The sequence below is a fragment of the Dipteris shenzhenensis genome, chromosome 18 (assembly GCF_047967505.1).
Source record: "Dipteris shenzhenensis isolate YYH24624 ecotype China chromosome 18, Dip_SZ_1.0, whole genome shotgun sequence".
Classification (NCBI taxonomy): domain Eukaryota; kingdom Viridiplantae; phylum Streptophyta; class Polypodiopsida; order Gleicheniales; family Dipteridaceae; genus Dipteris; species Dipteris shenzhenensis.
Window position 1 is genome coordinate 18146512 of NC_141613.1, and position 20900 is coordinate 18167411.

Below are 20900 nucleotides of genomic sequence, written 5' to 3' on the forward strand. Positions count from 1 at the left end.
TCGCCTCCCCCAGGCCACTATCATCTCCATATTGCACCCATCTCACCCAGTCATCACCCAGCCTCCAGTTTCATCCCCAAACTTTCATGCCACAGTCCTTTGAGTTTCCACTGGGACACGGACGAGCTGACTCATCAGAGGCTTGGGAGACCTTGCTGATGGAGGTACATAGCATTCGAGAGCGCGAGATGGAGCTGTCATGCTTTGCACAGGAGCAGACACGCTTCACCCAGGGGCATGCGCGTCTCATACATGAGCGGTCTCATGCTATTCGAGACCAGGGTGATCTTATTCAGGGACTCAAACAGGAGATCTCACAGCTCCGACAAGAGGTCATTGCCATACGCACAGTCCCAGGGAGCACCCCAGTGGTGGAGGCACAGATTGCGAGCATGCAATCTGCCATTGAGGAGACATCCAGATGGGTCGACGTAGCCAAACGGGAACCTACAAGAGTAACCGTTTCGGCTACCCTCTTGGAGCAGCAGCAGAGAGCCAGTAAGGCTCTCAACATCAGAGTATGGGGGATCCCACGCACTGAGGCTACACTGATGGTAGATGCGACGGCCTTCGTGGCCACTACTCTAGAGGCGATTGAGCACAGGATTGAGAGAGCATGGCAGGTCGGGAGGGACCCCAACCAAGAGCAGCCCCTTATCATATGGTTCCATGACGCTCAGGAACGACTCTCGGCTTTATGTCGTAGGTCAGCCTTACAAGACTAGCCAACGATCTCTATGGATGAGGACCTCACTCCACTATAGGTTGAGGAGAGGCGCTTCCTGTTGCAGCAGCGGGATCAGGCCCGCAAGGAGGGGAAGTGGGCAATAGTACGAGATGGACGACTCCATATAGGTCCCCGTCGGACACCCACCTCCTCTCCCACATAGGGGGGCGGGGTCTATGAGACTCAGATATCTGAGACCCTATCTTGCACCATCTGAAACTGTAATGGTACCTAATGGTCGGATTCAGGGAATTTCTCGGAATCCTACACAGGTCACGACACAGTCTTTTATACAGAGACACATCAGAGTCCAGAGCGCCCACTACCAGTAGTCAGTGGGTATACATGGGAGTCTGCCCACAAAGATGAGACGAGGGATACAGGAGGGATTTGAGGGTCAGGAGGAGTCGCAGTCCTTTACAGATCATCACTTTTGGGGGCCATCTCAGTAGAGCAGAGAGATACACATTCTAGGTTCCTCTGGATCCGGATTCGACACATGGACAGTCACGATCTGTTTATTTCCGTTTCCTACTTTCCCCTTGAGACCTCCCACTTTGCCAGAGACATTCGAGGTGAGGATGAGACATTCCCATTTGCTGCTTTTTATCAGTCCATTGTTGACTTCTCTAGCCACGGAGAAGTCCTCCTAGTTGGGGACTTCAATGCAAGGACAGGCGCTCGTCAGGCAACACTCCTCAACTCCAGGGATGATTCTACTCTACTGCCAGACATTGAGCCTGAGGCAGGTATGCTACAGGTTTCGGCTTACAGACGAGGGCCTTTCACATCCTATGGGTAGGTCCTATTAGACCTCGGCAAGATACATGATCTCGTTATTTATAATGGTCTTGACAGATGGCCCACATCAGGTGGTTTCACGTGCTTCTCACATGGGGGAGGCTCCAGTGTTGTGGACTACATCATGGGATCCCCTGCCTTCACATCTCGCACACTGACTTTACCGTAGCACCTCTCCCTCCAGGGGCTGATCATACCTATCTTTTCTTTAGCATTTCTACTTCCCGTCGCGCAGCACTCTCCACCCCGCTTAGCTCTTACTCCATCTACCATGATATACGCTTTGATCGCGATCACTCACCTACTTACTCGTCTATTCTTACTTCTCGCCTACATTGACTTTATACCCCTTTTAGAGGACCATGTTGCCGTAGTCACCCGCTTACTACACGAGGCTGCTCTCCACGCTTTCCCCCACACCATCCGCTTCACCCGCCCACCACCCCTTGGGACCGTACCCTGTAATAGCTGGTACGATGATGAGTGTAAGGCTTTACGCCGTCAGCTCATATTCGAAACCAAAAACAATCTTCCGAGCGAACCAGAGAGGCTACGCGAGTGCCGTCGACTGGTATGTAGAAAGAAACTAGACTTTGCTTGCCGGAATGAGGAGGAGCTACTGAACATCCTGTTCAGTAACAACTCTAAGGACTTTTGGCGGAGATTTCTAGAGGAGCAGTCCCCCTCACCACTCACTGACACTCAGGTGCGGTTTGATTATGCATGCACACTCTATGATAAAGGATACCGTAATGAAACTTCATAATGGCTGAGCGAAGGATCATGAGGGACTATGCACTGAGTTCATTGCATATGGGATTAACCTCCTAGCCTCGATCTTAGCAAAGCTATTTAATGAAGCTGTTTGTTTGGGGTTTCCACGCACCTGGACCATCAACACTATCTCACCCATTCGCAAGGCAGGGAATCCCATGAGCTTGGAGAACTACAGGACCATTATGATTGGACATGTCATGTCCAAGATTTATGCATCAGTACTTGATTCGGAGGTCAGCAGATTTGCGGAGTGTCGAGGACCTTGAGCTGCAGGACAAGCCGGATTCAGACGTGATCATGGGACCATGGACCACATTCTCACACTCGGATGTATCATCGAGGAGGCGAGGGCACGGAAGCAAAGATTTTACTCTTGCTTTGTGGATTTTCGCAAGGCATTTGACACGGTTCCGAGAGCCCGTCTCATACAGCGCCTACAAGATTTGGGTTACGATGAGGATATCATTTGGGCTGTCATGGCACTCTATGAGCGAGTTTGTTTCAGGTAGAGTCTGGGTAGGATCTGGGTGGACTGACGAGATCATGAGCACTATCGGGGTCAAACAAGGGTGCCCATTATCACCTACCTTGTTTGACCTCTACATTGACGAGCTTGAGACAATGATGCAGACACATGGGGGGTAGGTTGCTGTCTTGCGGGCACGCTGATCCGGATATTGCTTTACGCAGATGATGTGGCTCTCTTGTCTTCCTCGGCAGAGGGGCTCAAGAGACACCTTGACGCACTACAATCCTTTTGTGAGTCTCATGATTTGAAGTTCAACTTGGGTAAAACCAAGGTTATGATCTTCAATACATCTCGAGCCGTTATGCGCCAGGAGTAGTTCGCATTTGATGGGTCACCTGTTGAGGTAGTTGCATCATACACGTATTTAGGGTCGTCTTTTTTGGACCCAGCTTCACTATGAGACCTGCGATGAAGGCATACTTGGGCAGAGGATATGCTTCATTGGGTAGACTAGAGAGGCAGTACTTCCACTCTCACTTTTAGGATCCACGGACCAAAGGGTTGCTTTTTGACTCCTTGGTTTGCTCAGCCGGGATGTATGGCAGTCCATGCTGGGGGCCATACTTCTCTGATACAGAGTGGGCCAAGGTGGAGCAGCTACAGGTTCTCATGTTATCACGGATGATCCGTGCTAAGCCATCCGTTCCTCACCAGATCATTCGGACAGAGTTTGGGTCACCCCCGTTATAGCTAGATGTTGGATTTCAGGTCACCACGTTCCTATACCGAGTCAGGGAGTATGGGGATTACACCTTTGGACGTAGCAGGCTACCATGGCTAGCACTATCCTCTTCTATGGCACTTGCAGCAGGGGGAGACCAGAGGTGCTGGTATGCACACACAGAGAGATGGTTTGGGGGGCTGGGGCTGCACATGGACAGGCTAGCTCCATTCCAGTACAGTATGGATGCTCCGTTTTCTCCCCTCCTATTACACGAGTCAACCAGGGTATTCGTGAGGATCTACTACAGCTACACACATTCCGGACCTGGATGGGCCCTAGTGATTTTCTAGTGAAGCTGGGCTTCTGTAGAGATCATTTCTTACATATCATAGCGGAGGGTTTCATTGACCCTCCAGGATACACACAGATTCACCTACCCCACTCACTGAGGATTTCTATTGGGCAGTTTCGGGTTTCTGTTGGGTGTTGGAAGCAATGAAAGCTCAAAAATGGAAGCACAATGGAGAAAAACGAAATGCTGTAATAGATTGCTGCAAAACTGAAGTGTGGAGGCTCAAGAGAGAGCCAACATAATAAAACCCTAGGGCTAATTGTCCTAATTGGACTAAGTGTCCTAACTGACCTAGATGGTACATGAACTAAATGTACCAATAGTCCTAACTAACTATAACTAGGCCTACAAGGCTCATACCAAGGTATAAGTGGCATCTATGGATAGCCCATGAGATAGCCTACAAACCCCCCTCCATGGTATGGGCTGAAGTATCCTGGACATGGCTCAGGATACCTAAATATCTAGTGTCATGGTTGCACATGTTTGTCCCGTAGGGATATAGCAACCTATGACTATATAGAGTACAACAAATCAAGTTACAAGAGGTACTAAGTTTAAAGCTTGCCGAAAAGCCTCAAACTTAGGTCAAGGTAGAGCCTTCGTAAAAAGATTTGCCAAGTTGTCTTCAGTGGGAACATAAGACAACTCAATATCACTGCTGATAATTGCTCTCTGACATAGTGATAGTAAACCTCGTTGTGCTTTGTGCAAGCATGGAAAACTGGATTCCGTGCAACAGCCAAAGCACTTTGACTATCAGTGAAGATGACGGTAGTAGTAGTCTGACATGCACAAAGTTCTGCAAGTAGCTTCCGAAGCCAAACACACTCCACTGTAGCTGTAAAAGTCGCTCTATACTCAGCTTCATAGCTAGAAGTAGCAACTGTACTCTGCTTCTTGCTGAACCAAGAAACACATGAAATACCAAGCATAAAACAGTTGCCACTATGTGACACACAAGTGTCAGAACAACCAGCCCAATCACTATTGCATGACAAGTGAAGTATCAGCCCCATAAAGAAGGCCTAAATGCTGAGTGCCTTTAAGATATCTGAAAACACGCTTCACGGCATGCCAATGGTGCATTGATGGGCTGTGCATATATCTGCACAACTGTGAGATAGCATACTGTAGATGAGGTCTCGTATGGCATAGGTAAATCAAACAACCAACTGCCTGTTGATAGAGAGTGACATCACATGTACCACTGCCATCCTCAGAAGAGAAGTGAAAACCAGTCTCTAATGGTGTGGATACTGGCTTGCAATCCTCAATTTGAAAACGCTGCAAAAGATGTCCAATGTACTTGGATTGTGACATCAAAATGCCCCCCTCACTGCTAGCAGATTGGATGCCCAGATAGTAGTGCAGAAGACCAAGATCAGACATAGCAAATGTATGCTGCAAATCAATTTTAAAATCTGCAATTTGCTGAGCATGTGTCCCAGTCACAAGCATGTCATTCACATAAAGGACTAAAATCAGCAAATCTGTCCCACGCTTGTGGATATAAAGGGTAGCCTCTGTAGGGCTGTTCTGAAAGCCAAGTGTGAGCAAATGAGAATGAATTCTCGAATACCAAGTCCGAGGTGCCTGCTTCAATCCATAGAGGGCCTTTTTCAACCGGCATACCTTGCTTTCAGAACCTTCAACCTCAAAGCTAGGAGGTTGGGAAACATAGATCTCTTCCTGCAAATGCCCATGAAGAAAAGCTGTCTTAATATCAAGCTGATGTATCTGCCAATGAAAGTGGGCAGCAAAGGCAATAACAATGCGAATGGTAGTGATCCTAGAAGTGGGAGCAAAAGTCTCCTCAAAGTCAATGCCAGGCTGTTGAGCATAGCCCTTGACAACAAGACGGGCTTTGTAACGGTCCACTGAACCATCAGCTTTCCATTTGATCTTGTAAACCCACTTAGTTCCAATGGCATTCTTGCCATGAGGCAAATCACGCAACTCGCAAGTGACATTTTGATGGATAGAATCCAATTCAGCTTGCATGGCCTTCATCCGACAATCATTCTGAAAGGCATCTTGATGACGTAAAGGCTCTTCATTGCATGCGGTAGCAACCAAAGCATAAGCAACAAAACTAGCATGCTCTTTCCGGACAGCTGCTCTCGTACGGGCTGGCAGAGGAGTATCTTGTTTGTTGTCTTTTAATGTGTCAAGGAGCCAATGGGGTACCATTTTAGGCTCTTGAATTTCTGCTCTTTCTTGGTCAAGAGCCCTGTGCAAATGATCCTGATCAATGATAGGCATATCAGGCTGAAGTTTTGGCTGCACATGTGGCTGCAAATGACCCACAGATGGAGGAGGTACAGCCTCAGATGGAACATCATCGCGAGCATTGGATGGAAACAAAGGCATCAAGCTGTCAAATATGTTTGGGGAATCAACAACGGGCTGTTTTTGACAGTCCAGCAAAGGCATAGTGGAAGATTTATCAAACACAACATCCCGACTGACAAAACACTTGCCCGTGCGGGCTGATATAGCTTATAGCCCCTGCTCTCTGAACTAACCCAAGAAAAATGCATTCAACAGCTTTATCATCCAACTTAGTGCGTCTCTGTGAAGGCACATGAGCATAAGCTAAGCATCCAAAAGTCCTCATGTGGGAAATGCGAAGCTTACGACCCGTCCAAGCCTCATAAGGTGTGATAGTCTGCAATGCCTTTGTAGGACATCTATTCAAGATGCGGTTTGCACACATGACCACATCCAACCACAACTTATTAGGCAAATGTTTGCCTTTCAACATGCATCTAGCCATTTCCATCATTGATCTATTCTTGCGCTCAACCACTGGGATTCTATTGAGGAATATAAGGCACCGTGCATCGATGATTGATGCCACGGAAAGCCAAAAAAACAGCAAACTCCTTCGACATGTATTCACCCCCCCTGTTTGTATTAATGTGAGCAATGTGCAGCCCACTTTCAAATGCTTGAAGCATAAAGAAACATCAGATTTGGATTTCAATGCGAAAATCCAAGTGTACCTGGTGAAATCATCAATAAAAGTAACAAAATAGTACAATCCCCCAAGAGCTGCAACCCTCTTGGGTCCACAAACATCACTATGAACCAGATAAAGCTTGGGTGAAGCACTAACTCTCCCATCCTTGGGAAACGTAGCACGGTGCACCTTACCAAGTAAGCATGGTTCACAAACATGTTTGGTAGGCATATGCATTTTGGGAAGATCCACAACCATATCATCCTTATACAACTTCACCAAGGCTCCAAAATTGAGGTGTCCAAACCTCTCATGCCACAAATGAGTATTTGCCATGGTAGAATCAATAGCAAAGGCATGTGCATCGGCAAGTGCAACAACATCATCTGAACATCTATCATAAGCATCAAGTCTATAAAGACCACTAGACAATGTGCCAGTCAAAACCAGGGTAAAGGCATGTGTAACATCACACTGCACACCTCACACCATAAAAAATAACCTGAAAGTCACATGTAGCAATGGCTGAAATAGAAATGAGGTTCTTACGAATGCCTGGAACATAAAGCACATGCTCTAGAGTGACAATACCACTAGAGACAGAAGTAAGAGCAACTTGCCCAATACCTTTCACGGTATATGATGCATTATTGGCACATGTGACACTACTCCTCTTAGTTATAAGCTCCAATGAGCTGAATAACTTTCTGCAGGAAGTGATGTGCTTGCTAGCACTACTATCAAAGAACCAGGCATCATGAACATTTGAAACTATCATACAAGCGTCATGAACATCAGGATTATATTGACATGTAACCAAGAAAGCCCAATGGTGGTCTTGTGCGAAATTAGCGGACTCATGTCGATCTTCTGCACTAGAAGAACTAGATACTGCAAGACTAGACTCTTTCTTTTTCTTTTCAGATTCTATGCACTTCCTGCATTCAGAAATATCATGCCCAGGTTTCCTGCAATAATTATGTCTCTTCTTCTTTTTGTTATCCCCTGAAGAAGAGATACCATGTGAATGATCAACTTCCGGCTGAAACCTTGCCTTTACCTTTTTGTTTGTGATGGGCAGCAAATGCTTGATCACTAGGCATAGTAGCATTGCGAATTACACTTCTTTGCTCCTCTTGGAGAAAAAGAGCAACAAGCTGGTCAAATGAAAAATGATTGGCATCACCCCTTGCAACCAACCTCAATGTAGTAGCAAAGCCTTGATATGAATTAGGCAACCCATCAAGGGTATTAGAAACCAGCTGAGAATCAAGCATAATCTCATCAATGTTGGCCAACTGCTCTTTCGAATCCTTCACATTAGTGAGATAGGCATCCATGCTACCACCCTCATCAAGCTTTAAATCTTTCAACTGCCTGCGGAGATAGGCAACCCTCGTCTCATTCCGCACCTGATACAAAGATGCAAGCTGATCCCATGCTTGCTTAACTGTCTTGCAAGACCGAATATGAGGGATAATAACCCGTTTCACTGAAAGAGCAATCAAGGCATGTGCTTTGGCATCACGACCATCCCACTGAATTTGCTTCTGTGAAGGAGGCAAAGCACCTGGAGCAGGAGGTGCATGAGTCCTAGCTGTAGCAGTAGAACCATCACCTGAAGACCCATCACCTGAAGAAGCAGAGGCTGTAGATGTAGCACCAGTAATAGTGTGTCTAGGCCTGGCCTCAAAACCCAAAACAACATGCCATAGATTCTTGGCAACCAAAACATGTCCCATCATGTATGACCATATGGGGTAATTGGTGCCATCAAGCTTGTCATTGGCCCCAATCAGCCCAAACAAATCATCTTTGCCACCAAACATGGTGCTGAAATACAATGCAAATGCACCAACTGGCAAAGCAAATGAGAGAAAGGAAACCTCTCAGAATCAAGTGCCAAAAATCTGCCCAAGCTTCAAAGCTTATGCCTGCAAAAGACTCTGCTGTCCCAAGGCGTACCTGTTGCAAGAGAAATCCCCAAAGGCAACACGAGGCCTTTCCAAAATGCAAATGAAGCAGAAATTGGAAAAAGCCAATGCAACAACGGCTTACCCAATGATGTAGCCCCAAAGGACAGCAGTGACAGGCTCTGAAAGTGAGCAAATGAGGGCTAGAAATGAGAATTACAGAAAAAGAAGTGCTCCCACGATGAGGAGAAAGAAAGAAAGAAAGAAGAAAGAAACTATTATTATCGTCCTCTGGGGGCCTGAAATCGACCCATGGGACCCAATGGAATGTTACAAAAAGTCTCCTTCTTTGAAGAAGGGTGGAGTGGACAGCTAGCATGTTGCTACCTGTGTAATACATTGGTCACGGTATGCAAGGACCTTGGTAATGTAATTGCCCAAGGCTGCGAGGTGAGGATGGGAAAGCAAGCTCTCCAAACTGTTGTGATGCTGAGTGACATTGCTGAAATCTTCTCTTAGATGCTCATATCGCGGACATGTCAAAAGAACATGTGCCTCATTTTCCACTTCATCTAAGTTGCATAGCCGGCAGAGTCTTTGTTCCCTTGATACTCCTTCCCATGCTTTTTTCTCCACTTCTAGGGAGTGTGATCGAGTTCGGATGATTGCGATGCTTCTTCTTGCCCTGAGAGAGATAGGTGTGCATATATATTTGTATGCTTTGTTCTCTTTCTGAGAGTATGTGGTCCAATAGTTGGGGTTGATATTCTCACAATAATATTCATATTTGGTCCTTTTCTTCGCTGAATTGCCATTTACTGTGTAGTGCTTCTAAAAGGGCTGTAGAAAATGTCCTTTTCTCCTCTTCCCTTGGCATTGCATCTAGGTAAGAAGCAACTTCCCATCTTTGGAACCAGCCTTTAATGTCATACCCCCATCCAGATGATAGCATCTTGCTCTTGTTTGTTTTTTGAGGTCTCTTGCTTGCCTCCCATGCTCTCTTTGGTAGCCTATGTGCTTGCATATCTTGAATCCTCTTTATATATTTGAAGACTCTTTCCAGTGCTCTCAGCTCAATGGGTCTGCAACTAGTTTCAAGAAGCATGATTGAGTATGGTGTGGTGGACTTAATTCCTAAATGCCTTTTGAGAAATGACTTCTGCAATTTCTCGATGTCATTCCATTTTGATGCTGAAATGCTGCCTCCCCATACCTCCACACCGTAAAGCACTGTTTGAATGACATACGCATCAAATAGCACATGCCTAATATCCCATCTCGTGGTGTCATTGTTTCTGCAGTCATTTTGAAAGCGGTAGTACTTACCCCATCCTGCATCAATCCTCCTCTGAACACAATCTCCCCATCTATGGTTAGATGGTACATCTATCCCCAAGTATTTGAAAGTTTGCACCCTCTCGATTTCCTTCTTATCATACATAATGCTTGGGATGTTGGCTGGCTGTATTGTCTTTATTACCATCATTTTGGTCTTATTGACATTAACTGTTAGACCACTCTCCATGCAAAATTTATGGAGGGTGTGCATCATCTGCTGCATATTCTCTGCTGTGTAAGAGAAGAAGACCACATCATCTGCATAAAGCAATAGTAGAATGGTATATCCACATATTTGGGGACTCGTTGGCTGCTCTCCCTGTAGCATCGTATGAATTAACTCTTCCAGCTTGTCTATGCATAGACCAAACAATGTTGGGGATAATGGGCAGCCTTGTTTGACTTCCATGTTACTATAAAATGTGGCTGACAGCCCATTATTCCCTTTTAGTTGGCATGCTACTTTCTCATACATTCAGATGATCAGGCACTTCTAAATGCACCAATCTTTCCCACAAATGGTTCCTGGGGATAGTGTCAAATGCTTTTGTAAAATCAATAAAGCAGCAAAAAAGGGGCTGTCCTCTTAGCCTGCTTTCTTCCATTAGTACCCTCAAAGTAATCAAATGATCAGCTTTACTGTGGTTCTTCCTGAAGCCTGCCTGTCCAATGGCTCTTTTTCTATTCAGCTCGGCCCATAGACTCAGCTCATTTTCGATAATTGTGCTGAAGAGCTTTGCCATAATGGATCCTACCATGATAGTCCTATAATTGGTGAGCTGACTGCGATCTCCCCCTTTAAAGATGGGTTTTATCCAATTATCTTGCCAGTCTGGTGGGAAACCATGTTTAATTGCATCATTAAGCAAGTGGGCTAAGCACCCTCTTCTATAATCCTGTGTCCACTTGATCATCTCAGTATGAAAATGTAGAGTGTTTGGTGCTTTCTCATTGGCCATTTTTTTAAGACCTTCATTTACAGCATCTATAGTGAAAATGTCTAGACCGTTGTAGAAGAACCTCTCAACAACCATAGGTGGGGCATTTGGGTGCATGTATAATTGCTTCACATATTGAAGCATTTCCTCTGCTGTAAAATCTCCCAGAACATCCTTTTTTCTTCCCTTTGTTTTCCTCCAAGTGCCTTTCGGGTTCTTTGCAAACTCTATGGCATCTTCCCATTCTTTATCCACCAAGCATTTCCTTCTCTTCCTCTGGTTAAGGGCATGAAAGAGCCTTTCAGCTTCTCTACGTTCACTCCCATTTGGCATATGTTTTATCTTCAGTTTGGTGCTCTTACATTCTTTATCGAACCACCGATTACATGGTAGCCCTTTTGTACATGTTCTCTTATTTTTTCTCTGCCCCAAAACTGTTTGTGCAGTAGAGAATAATGCTTCCCTCATTCTATTCTAATCTAGCATGCATGTGTTCTTGAGCAATGTATCTACAGCCTCTTCATAATATTCCCTTTTGTCTGTGTCCATGCGGAGGGACCAGTTTTCTGTTGTGGCTGTTTTAACTTCTGCCAAATGGGGTATGTGCATCTCGATGTAGAGAGGGGTATGATCCGATTCATGCATTTTTGAGCCTATCTTGTAACATGCTACTAGATGTATTGTATTTGTGGAAACTAGAACATAGTCCACTACACTTTGTCCTCCACTAGCTGGGAAACAGGTCGGGACCTTTGTACGTGGAAATAAGGATGTTCCATTTAACTCAATCATTTGAAGGCCATCGATCAGACTCATAAGTGCTTCCCCATGTGCATTAGTCTCCTTATCTTGAGAGCATGGATGCCAACTAGTGTCTATTTCAATCTCTTCCTCTTTATTGTATTCATGTCCTATCAATGACTGAATTTGGGCATTTCCAATGTGTGCATTCATGTTTCCCATTATTATTACTCATTTCTTGGAGCTGAAGTGGGCCACATCTGAGCATAGATCTCCAAATGGGTCTGAGGCATCTTTACCATATCGTGGATAGTATGGGGATTCCCGACGTGGGATGTAGCATCCCACAATGTATAATGGCATTGGCTTCATCTCTATCTTTATCCATATGTATCTTTTGTAAGGATCATCCTTGCATAAACTAACAATGTCTTGTAAACATTCCTTGTACATGCATGCAATCGCTCCTTGCCCACGAGTGCCTGCTCGTGTTTGCCATAGTGAATGTACCATGTATCCTTGAACTGCTGGTAATCTTTGCACGTCTCTTTCCCATGTTTCTGCTAAAAAAACTATCTCTGCATCATCTAACACATCATTGAGACTAGAGCCTTTATGCCATGGGAAACCCCTACAGTTCCAGAACATTATTTTAAGCATTGTTTGGGTCCCATGGGCTGCGTGTCCCTAGAGAGTCTTAGCTTCCTCTACCTCTTGCTCCTTTGTACGTGCTTCATAAAAATTGCGTCTCTCTGCCTGTTGTTTAGGTGTCCTATCCTCAGTGACAAAAAAAGAGGTCCCTCTTAGGTAGATCCTACTGCTGTCCAGGATGATTGCTCTTTTCCTAGCATCCAACATCGTGCAAATGATAAACCGATGGTAATCTTTGTCTTCCTTTTTTTTTCCAACTCCGTGTGCCCCAAAAACTGTTACATCTGGCATCGCAAAATGTTCAGTAAAAAAATCTGTTACTTTCCTTGCGAAGGACAGTGGTGACTCGTCTTCTTGCTCGGGTATACCCTTTAGTACAATGTTCTGTGCCCTTCTTTCTCTGTCAAGAATTTCTTTTTCGTCCAGATCTCCCTCAGCTTGCCTATGCTTCTTAGAAACCTCTATTACAGTTTCACTGGCAGTGGTATTCCCAGTTTTCACTGCATCTGCCCAACTAGTGGGCTGTTTGATAGATCCTTGCATGCATCGTGTCCCTTGGAATTCTTCTAGTGTCTGTTGTAGCTGATCTATTTTAGCTTGCTGCATAGTCACAGTCTGTGCAAGATTTGCATTCTTTTGTTCAATGTTTGCATTCTTGTATTCAAGCTCTTGGCACTCGAGAGCAAGGTTGCTTAGTTCCTGCTGTTGTTGGGCCATAGTTGCTTGCAAAGTAGCCAAAAATGTCCAAATGCTTCCTTGTGATGGAATGAGATGGACTGCAATTTCATCTAATGCCAAAGGAATTACCTCTGTTGTTGGGGATTGTGGTACTGCTGCTGCATTCAGAGACTGCATTGTCTTTGTCAAGGCTGCATTCATTGTTGCTTTACCATTTTTTGGCACTGTTCCAGAGCTTCCCATTTGACTGGTTTTCAGAATGGGAGTGGAGTGAGAGGAATGCCCACTGCGTAGTATTCTCCTGTTGAGGGCTGGAGATGCCAGATTGTAGAAAGAAATTGGTGACGCCTGGCAGAGAACTGCCCACAACTTCGCGCACGTCAAGATATTGAACGCGCACAGAAAGAGTGCCGGCAAGCCATTGTCTGCGGAGTGGATTCAAGATGTGAAGGCCTGGCTGTGCAAGGCATACGAATCGCCCCCACTGCTCCACAATCCCAACGCTAGCCAAGGCTATGAGCGAATAAGACAAAGCAGGCGGTGTGGCAACTGAAAAATCGGATCAGAGCACATTCTCATCGCTCTTCTGAGAGAGAGAGAGAGAGAGAGAGAGAGAGAGAGAGAGAGAGAGAGAGAGAGAGAGAGATTATTTCTATCACAATCGCTCTATCGGGAGGGAGCGGAGAGGCTAGCAGCCTAACGAGAGGCGGAGGGGCAGGGTGGAGAGGCTAGCGGGGCAGGGCAGAGAGGGAGTTGTTGTAGAGGCAGGGTGGAGAGAGGCTACGGGAGGGGGAGCGGAGAGAGAGAGGCTACGAAGGAGGGAGCGGAGAGGCTACGAGAGGGGGGCAGAGAGGCTACGCGAGGGGGAGTGGAGAAAGAGGGGCTACGGGAGAAGGGGCGGAGAGGCTACGGGAGGGGGGGCAGAGAGGCTACGGAGAGCACGTAGAAATGGAGAGAGAGAGATCCAATGGAGGAGAACTCGCAGCCCGAGGCAAAAGGATGCCAAATGAGGAGGGAAGGGCTCAAGGAGAAGTCTCCGGATCAATTCAGCACGCTCCAAGTGGCTCCAAACGCCGGCACACAGCTCGAGGCAGCAAGAGAACATTGGGACACTTCACGAAACAGCTTCAAAGTGCTGGAAAAGCTTCGATTTGGCTGGTACGCACCCCTAGACAGTTCCGTACAGCAGGAAATAGAACCAAAATGCAGGCACAAACTTCGAGGCTGGTCGAAACAGTCTTTTGGTGCATTAAATGCAGGCGCAGCAGCTCCGTACAGCCTATACGGATGGCTGTACAGTCATAGGTGCGAATTAAATGAGCCGTACAAACTGGACGGGATTCGGTACAGCAGGTAGCTGCCACACGTGCGAGGTAAAAACTGAGAAAAAACAGCTCCAAACGCCTCCAAATGCAGCTCCCTTCGTGGTGGTTGCTCCAAAATGCGGTCTTCTCGTGTCAAGATCAGGGTTTTTGCGACAGAAGTGCTTGGAGAGGCTTCAAACACTCTCGGGTGTGTAGAAACCAGCAAAACCAGCAGGAATGAGGGCTCAGGAGGCTGCCAAACAGCTTGGGAAAGCTGTCAATGGCTGAGGGAATGGATTCCCGACCTGCTGTGATACCACTGTTGGGTGTTGGAAGCAATGGAAGCTCAAAAATGGAAGCGCAATGGAGAAAAACAAGATGCTGTAATAGATTGTTGTAAAACTGAAGTGTGGAGGCTCAAGGGAGAGCCAACATAACAAAACCCAAGGGCTAACTGTCCTAACTGGACTAAGTGTCCTAACTGACCTAGATGGTACATAAACTAACTATACCAATAGTCCTAACTGACTATAACTAGGCCTACAAGGCTCATACCAAGGTATAAGTTGCATCTATGGATAGCCCATGAGATAACCTACAGTTTCCTCACACAGACTCCGTATCGACTCCGTATCGAGAGCGGCAGAGTAGAGCAACTACCCAGGGAGAGGCGCATATGCACATTGTGTGCAATGCAGGAGGTTGAGACAGAGGAGCATTTCATCTTTAGGTGTCCTGTTTACTATGAGATCCAAGGGCGTTTCTACTGCCTGTTCAGAGCTAGCTATGGGATTTTGGCCCGTTTCCTCTCCTACCCAGACCAGCGATGTTTGGCAGGTTTCATTCATGAGACACTTAGACACTGCGAGAGGATACTCCGAGCACGGAGCCAGGTTCAGACTTCTTCCTCGGCTGATCCCTCTCATAGCTCTATCACGGAGTTCTTTCAGTCAGACCACGTAGACCCCCGCGGGACGAGGCCTCGACATGACTATGACCTCAGACCCAGTGCTGGTGACCCGACAGCTCAGACAGAGGTTTGACACACAGATCACACTGGGGGACATATCCTCCTTGTTTAGAGTCGGAGCGCGACTGACGGGGGTCACAGTGGCCCTGGCTAGACGCAAAGCTACGACAAGGAGACGTGCCAGCACTGCACCTTTGAGGGGGCGACAACACTCTATTACCAACTGCCTCATCCATCCTGACGTCTTGCGGTTGATGATGATGATGATGATGTTGATGATATGCAGAGACATATATAGTCGACTACTAACATGACTATGTTGTACTTAGGACTTAGTACTGCCATTTTGCATTTTTTGCATTTTGCATTGGTGTGAATGCTCGTTTAGTAGCTCCACTACCACAGCTCATTGTATCAGGTTTTTCACAGTCTCATAGACCCATCGGTCTTCCGAAGACTTTAATAAACTTTCTTTCTTTCTTTCTTTCTCCTTATATGTGCAGGGAACAATCTCTTTCAGAGTCTCTGTGGAAGTAGGTTGGCAAGTTCATGGAAGTCCAAGATTTTAAATTCAAATCCCCCATCCTGGCATTGGGAGCCCCAAGCAGGATAACCTTTCCTTGCTGTCCAGTGTCCATACCTCTTGATGTCCTCATAAAGTGTGAAAAAAGGAAATATTTGTGCTCTACCGCTAGAGGCCCTGGCATAGTTTGATGACTTTGAAGGGAAGTAGCATACTATGAATAAACATGTGTGGTGGAAGGTCTCCTGATGCAAATCTGTAGGTAGTATTCTCATCTTTTTCTCGTATCATGATGTATGACTGTAGGTATAAGTGGAACAAGACTGCCACTCCACCCTATCCCATACCCTCTCAATGCATGTGTTTGCCCTATGTGTGGACATTCAAGTATATACATGTACAATGGGCATACCTTACTCAGGACTCTATTGTCTCTGTGTATACCATCACCATGATGTCCCTCCCTGGAAGGTGTCATGAAAGTTATATTGGGCCGAGTAGAGGCCTCCGTGTTCCACAGAACAAAGGTCAAAGTATTGGGGCCTCATGTCCCTTTCTAGTAAGAGATGGAGGCTTCCAGTTGTCCATGATAACTCTCCCATCTTTGTAGACTGCCCATTTTCCTTTGGCCTTAGTTTGCATGACCCTCTTAAGCTCCTCTTTTCCTCGCTCTATGCCGATCTGAAAAAGAATCTGGAAGAGTTTAAAACGGTCAAGGCCAGGTCAGTGAGAGTTGAACAAAGTGGAGACTGGCATCAAGGCAAAACATACCAAAGAAGCTAAATCTGGTCCGAGGCAAGGAGTGGACACAAACCTTTCAATGCTGCCAATCCCTGATTGCTGTAGCACAGGCATCCGTTGAGGGAGACTCTTGAAAGCCTCCTTGAAATCCTTGATGGATCCACCCATTTGGCCCTCCATGGTGTCAATCCGTAGATGTCAAAGATGCTTTCCTGAAGGACAAAAGAGCAATGCAAATCCAATTGTACCTTGCTGTTTTTGACTGGCAAAAGTATGTCCACATCTGGACAACATGCACTGAAAATGAGAGTCTGTCCAACTATTGACGGACAGGAATCGGCAATTCCATTCGGGCACTGGGTTTGTAGAAAAGAGCCTGTTTATGGAGGGTTCATCTGAGAGTCTAGAGAAGGTTCGTCTTTTCTTGGAGGTGTACTGTTTGGCATCATGTGCCAAGATCAACTAGAACAAGTCAATTGGTTTCTTAATAGGGTTTTCCAAGTTTTGGGGGCAGACCTTAGTTTCCATTGTATTTGCTGGGGGACAGACTGCAAGACAATTGGGACTCGGCATCTCAATAGAGTAGCAGATTGCCCTAGTGCTAGAGAGTGTTTGGTGTAAGCTCCTTAATTGGATTTCGGCCAGAATCTCTTAGACCAGGTTCTTTTTAAGCTATGGCCTAGTATATTGTCTCTTGCTGGTGCTTTCATAGGGGTTGCATGGGGCACCTTAGGCATTTGGTGCGTCCTATAGGCAGGTTCGAATGGCAAACGGAATATTGGGGCCAGGTTGCTTGGAAGATAATGATTGTACCCCAGAGGAGAGCCTGGTTATCATTGATCTAGAGATGCAAAGTAGAACCATGCTAGGGAAGCTCATGGATAGGGGCCTTGCTTCAGGCTCCGGAGCCTTGGAAGATTCTGTAAGGGCTTCTAAGGAACACGCCTTGTGTCGGGGGACAATGGGAACAGTCTCACCGGTGGATCTTCACAGGGAAGGGGCAACTGCTGATGATGCTTGATGAGGCAGCCTCATATGGGCCAGCCCCAGGCTAGAGAGGAATTTGAGTGTCAGCCCCCGATCTAGCACTTGGAGGTCTGAGAGCAAGAGGGTCGAATGCTTGGTAGGCTGTAGCTTATGCACATTGGCTGGGCTTAGTGGGACAGTTGTCTGGGTAAATCCCGGGGGGGGGGGGCGTGTGTGGAGTTGGCTCCCCTAGAAGCCTGAGGAGCAGCTGGGATCACTCGCCACTGAAGGGGAGCATAGCAGGATGCAGGAGATCAATGCAGCCATCCTGAAGGCAAGCTACATATCCTTCATGTTGGTTTTGCGAGGTTTCTAGGACACGAGCCCCTCTGAGAGTTTTTTCCTTTCATCGGTACTGTGACCATCGTTTTCAGCACGGGATTGGGTGGGTCATTCCAGATGGAGTCAGCAGCGAGAGGAGAGTGATCAGGGGATGACAAGGTCTTGGTTTCAGTGGAGTGTCAGAGCATTCTTGATGGGCCATTTAGGATGGAACTAGATCATTGACCCCAAAGCATTCTGGTATGGTCAAGACTACTCTTGATGGTATGCGAGGGCAGGTCTTTGCGGGAGGTGTAGTAGGACCTAAGGGAGTGAGCTACCCAAGATGGGCAGGGACTCTATCAAAAGAGACACTGCTCGGGTGATTGTGTGTGATCTCACAGTTTTGGTAAATTTCTCATGAGGTTATTGATAACTGTCATTGATAACTATTTGATTTGATGGGAGTAGGGGAAGTTACACTCACTCTCAGTTGGCATACCAATGACAATTTAATCCTCTCGCTTAGGATCCTGTTTTGATCTAGTACCACTATCCTCAAGGTTGTTCCTTGTAGGTTATTTCCTTAACTGGCTACAGTTGGTAGCAGATTGTGATGCTGAGCTATTAACCTGAGCATTCATGATTGTCACGTCAGCGTTTTGGTTAACTTAAAAAAAAAAAACAAAGAAAAGAAAGAATGATGGTGTTGTTTTTTTGTCTTCAGCTAAGCAGGCAACTCTGTTTCAATGATGCATCTTTTTAATGCTTTTGTGTTCATACTTCAGGTACCAAACACATTTGAGTTTGCAGATTGGATAGGTCGCACAAAAAAGAAGAAGATTTACGTGACTGGGTAATACAAGCTTTGCACTACTGCTTTCAGGACGTTTGGCTCTGTTTCTGCAACGTTGATCTCAGGAGACTATGCCTTGACTCTTGATTCTTGATGGATAATGTAGGAAGAATAGAATCTTGTTTACATGGCAGTCTCCTTATCTTACTTTTGGTTAATCTAGACTCAAGCAGTTCTTTTGAAGTCAGTTGCTTTGATGTTTTGTGTGGATTTCTGAGCTTTTGCAGTAAATATACCAGGCAAACAACTCAGCCTAGGCTTTGAAACTTAGCTCCATATGAGCTAGCTTCAGAATAAACAGTATGTTCTCTGCAGCTTAGGTCTGAGACCTGACCCTGGTCCTTAGGATGATGATAGTCCATGTTGATCATGTTGTTGAAGACACCTTCCTGTTCTGACCTCTATTGATGACCTGATCCTTGAGCTCGGCCAGAGTCTCAACCCAGCTAAGTGTAAGGGTTAGTAGAGGAGTGGCCTGAGCTAAGCAACGGTTGAGTGGGGGTTAAGGACCATGCTTCCCTTGTATGGAAGTCTGTAAGGCTGCCATCTCCTTCTTGAGCTTCTCCTTCTCAGATTTCAGCTCTTCCATTGCCTTGCACGTCCCTTCTGGTGTCCCTTGCATGTCCCTCAGCTACTGTAATTGTTTCCCCATGGCTTGCATTTTATCATTGAAGCTGGTCTTTTCAGCTTCCCATGTTTCTTTCTCCTTCTCCCATTCATCTTTCTTGCTTTTCTCCTTCCTCTATTCCTCTTGCATACATCCTCCTTGTTTCTTGATTTCATTTAATGTTTTGTCAATGCCACAGATCGTGGGGGGGCGTGAGAGCCCTAGTACCTGTTGCGGGGGATTCTTTTGCAGGTCACGCTGCTGTCTGGCGGCCCTGGTGCTGTCGGAGGGGCCCTTGCAGGTTACGGGGACCCTAATGCAAGTCCATTGGAGGTGGAGCAGATGGAACTAGCCCCGAGGGCTTGTGTTAGATGGTGCAGGTGCAGCTGGGAGTGGCACAACCTGGTAGGGCAGGGGCTGTGACCGAGGCAGGGCTGGTGGGGGTGCCTGAAGGGCTGGCAGGGATGGCTGGAAGGAGGCAGGGGGTAGCTGACGGTGGCGGGGAGGTGGCTGAGAGAGAAAGAAAGAAAGAAAGAAAGTGTATTATTGTCCACTAAAGGCCAAAATGGGCCCATGGGACATCAAGAACTCTGCATACAAGATAGCACAAAATCAACGTGCCACAAAGAAGAGGCATCGTCGAATATCATCTAAGTGCTACGCAATACAATGCAGGTGAAAGTACATAATGTCAAATCTGAGCCCAAATACAAAGTAAACTAGATGCAAGAAAACCGCCCCTGGGTGCAAAATGGGGGGATGAGTACAATATGCCAATGCAAAGATACAAGTCCAGGTGTCACGGAGTCTGAGAACCAAAATAATACTGGAAATCCCGTCCATCGACTCTGCCTCCTGCTATGAGAGTACAAATCTGAGCAAAGGTGAGGTGAGCGGCTGGTGGGGCGAGATCTCCATGAGTAAGTCTCCTCCGAAAAGCTGCCATCATCCTGGATCGTCTGGAGATGAAGCGGCGAGTACGTCCCCTATGTAACAAGATCCTGCGGCGTCTACAAACCATCTCATATGTACATCCACAGGGTGGAGGCATGTGTCCTGTGTGAGCTCTGACCTCCTCATGCTCCTCCTGGTCTCTGTCCTCTGGTATAGCGTGTGCCTGAGGTCTATCAGGCTGGGCTCCTATCACGCTCCGGTCTGTGCTGATGGTCTCTGAGGTAGTCTCGTCGAAGCATAGTGGCCTCCCTGACATAAAGAGCTAGGCAATGCTGATCCTCATAGTCCATCACTCGTGAGAGAGGTCCAAAGCCATCCGTGAAGAGACAGTGGAATCTACCTCTGAGCTCATAATATAGCGGGCATCTGCAAATGAAGTGCTCCTCTGACTCCACCTCTCCCATGGTGCAACAAGGGCAGATCCTGGTCTCTCGGCCTGGTCGCCGTCCATCCTCCATGCGTCGCATCCTACCAGCCTCTATCTCGAGCTGATGCGAAGAGACTCTAAGCTGGCCAAGGGCAATCCTTAGTGAGCGGGACATGTGGATACCTGTATAGCCTGGTGGAATGACAAACCCATCCTC

At 46.6% G+C, this 20900-nt stretch overlaps 1 protein-coding gene across 5 annotated transcripts in view; it reads left to right on the forward strand.

Annotated features, from left to right (window-relative positions):
• Positions 1 to 20900, forward strand: part of LOC147890892 (RNA helicase, ATP-dependent, SK12/DOB1 protein) — a 257780-nt gene that overhangs the window by 52689 nt on the left and 184191 nt on the right. For all 5 annotated transcript variants that reach the window (XM_087389232.1, XM_087389233.1, XM_087389231.1 and 2 more), the window contains exon 12: positions 18688 to 18755. In XM_087389232.1, coding sequence (XP_087245358.1) covers positions 18688 to 18755 — 68 coding nt within the window. The remainder of the gene's footprint in view (positions 1 to 18687; positions 18756 to 20900) is intronic.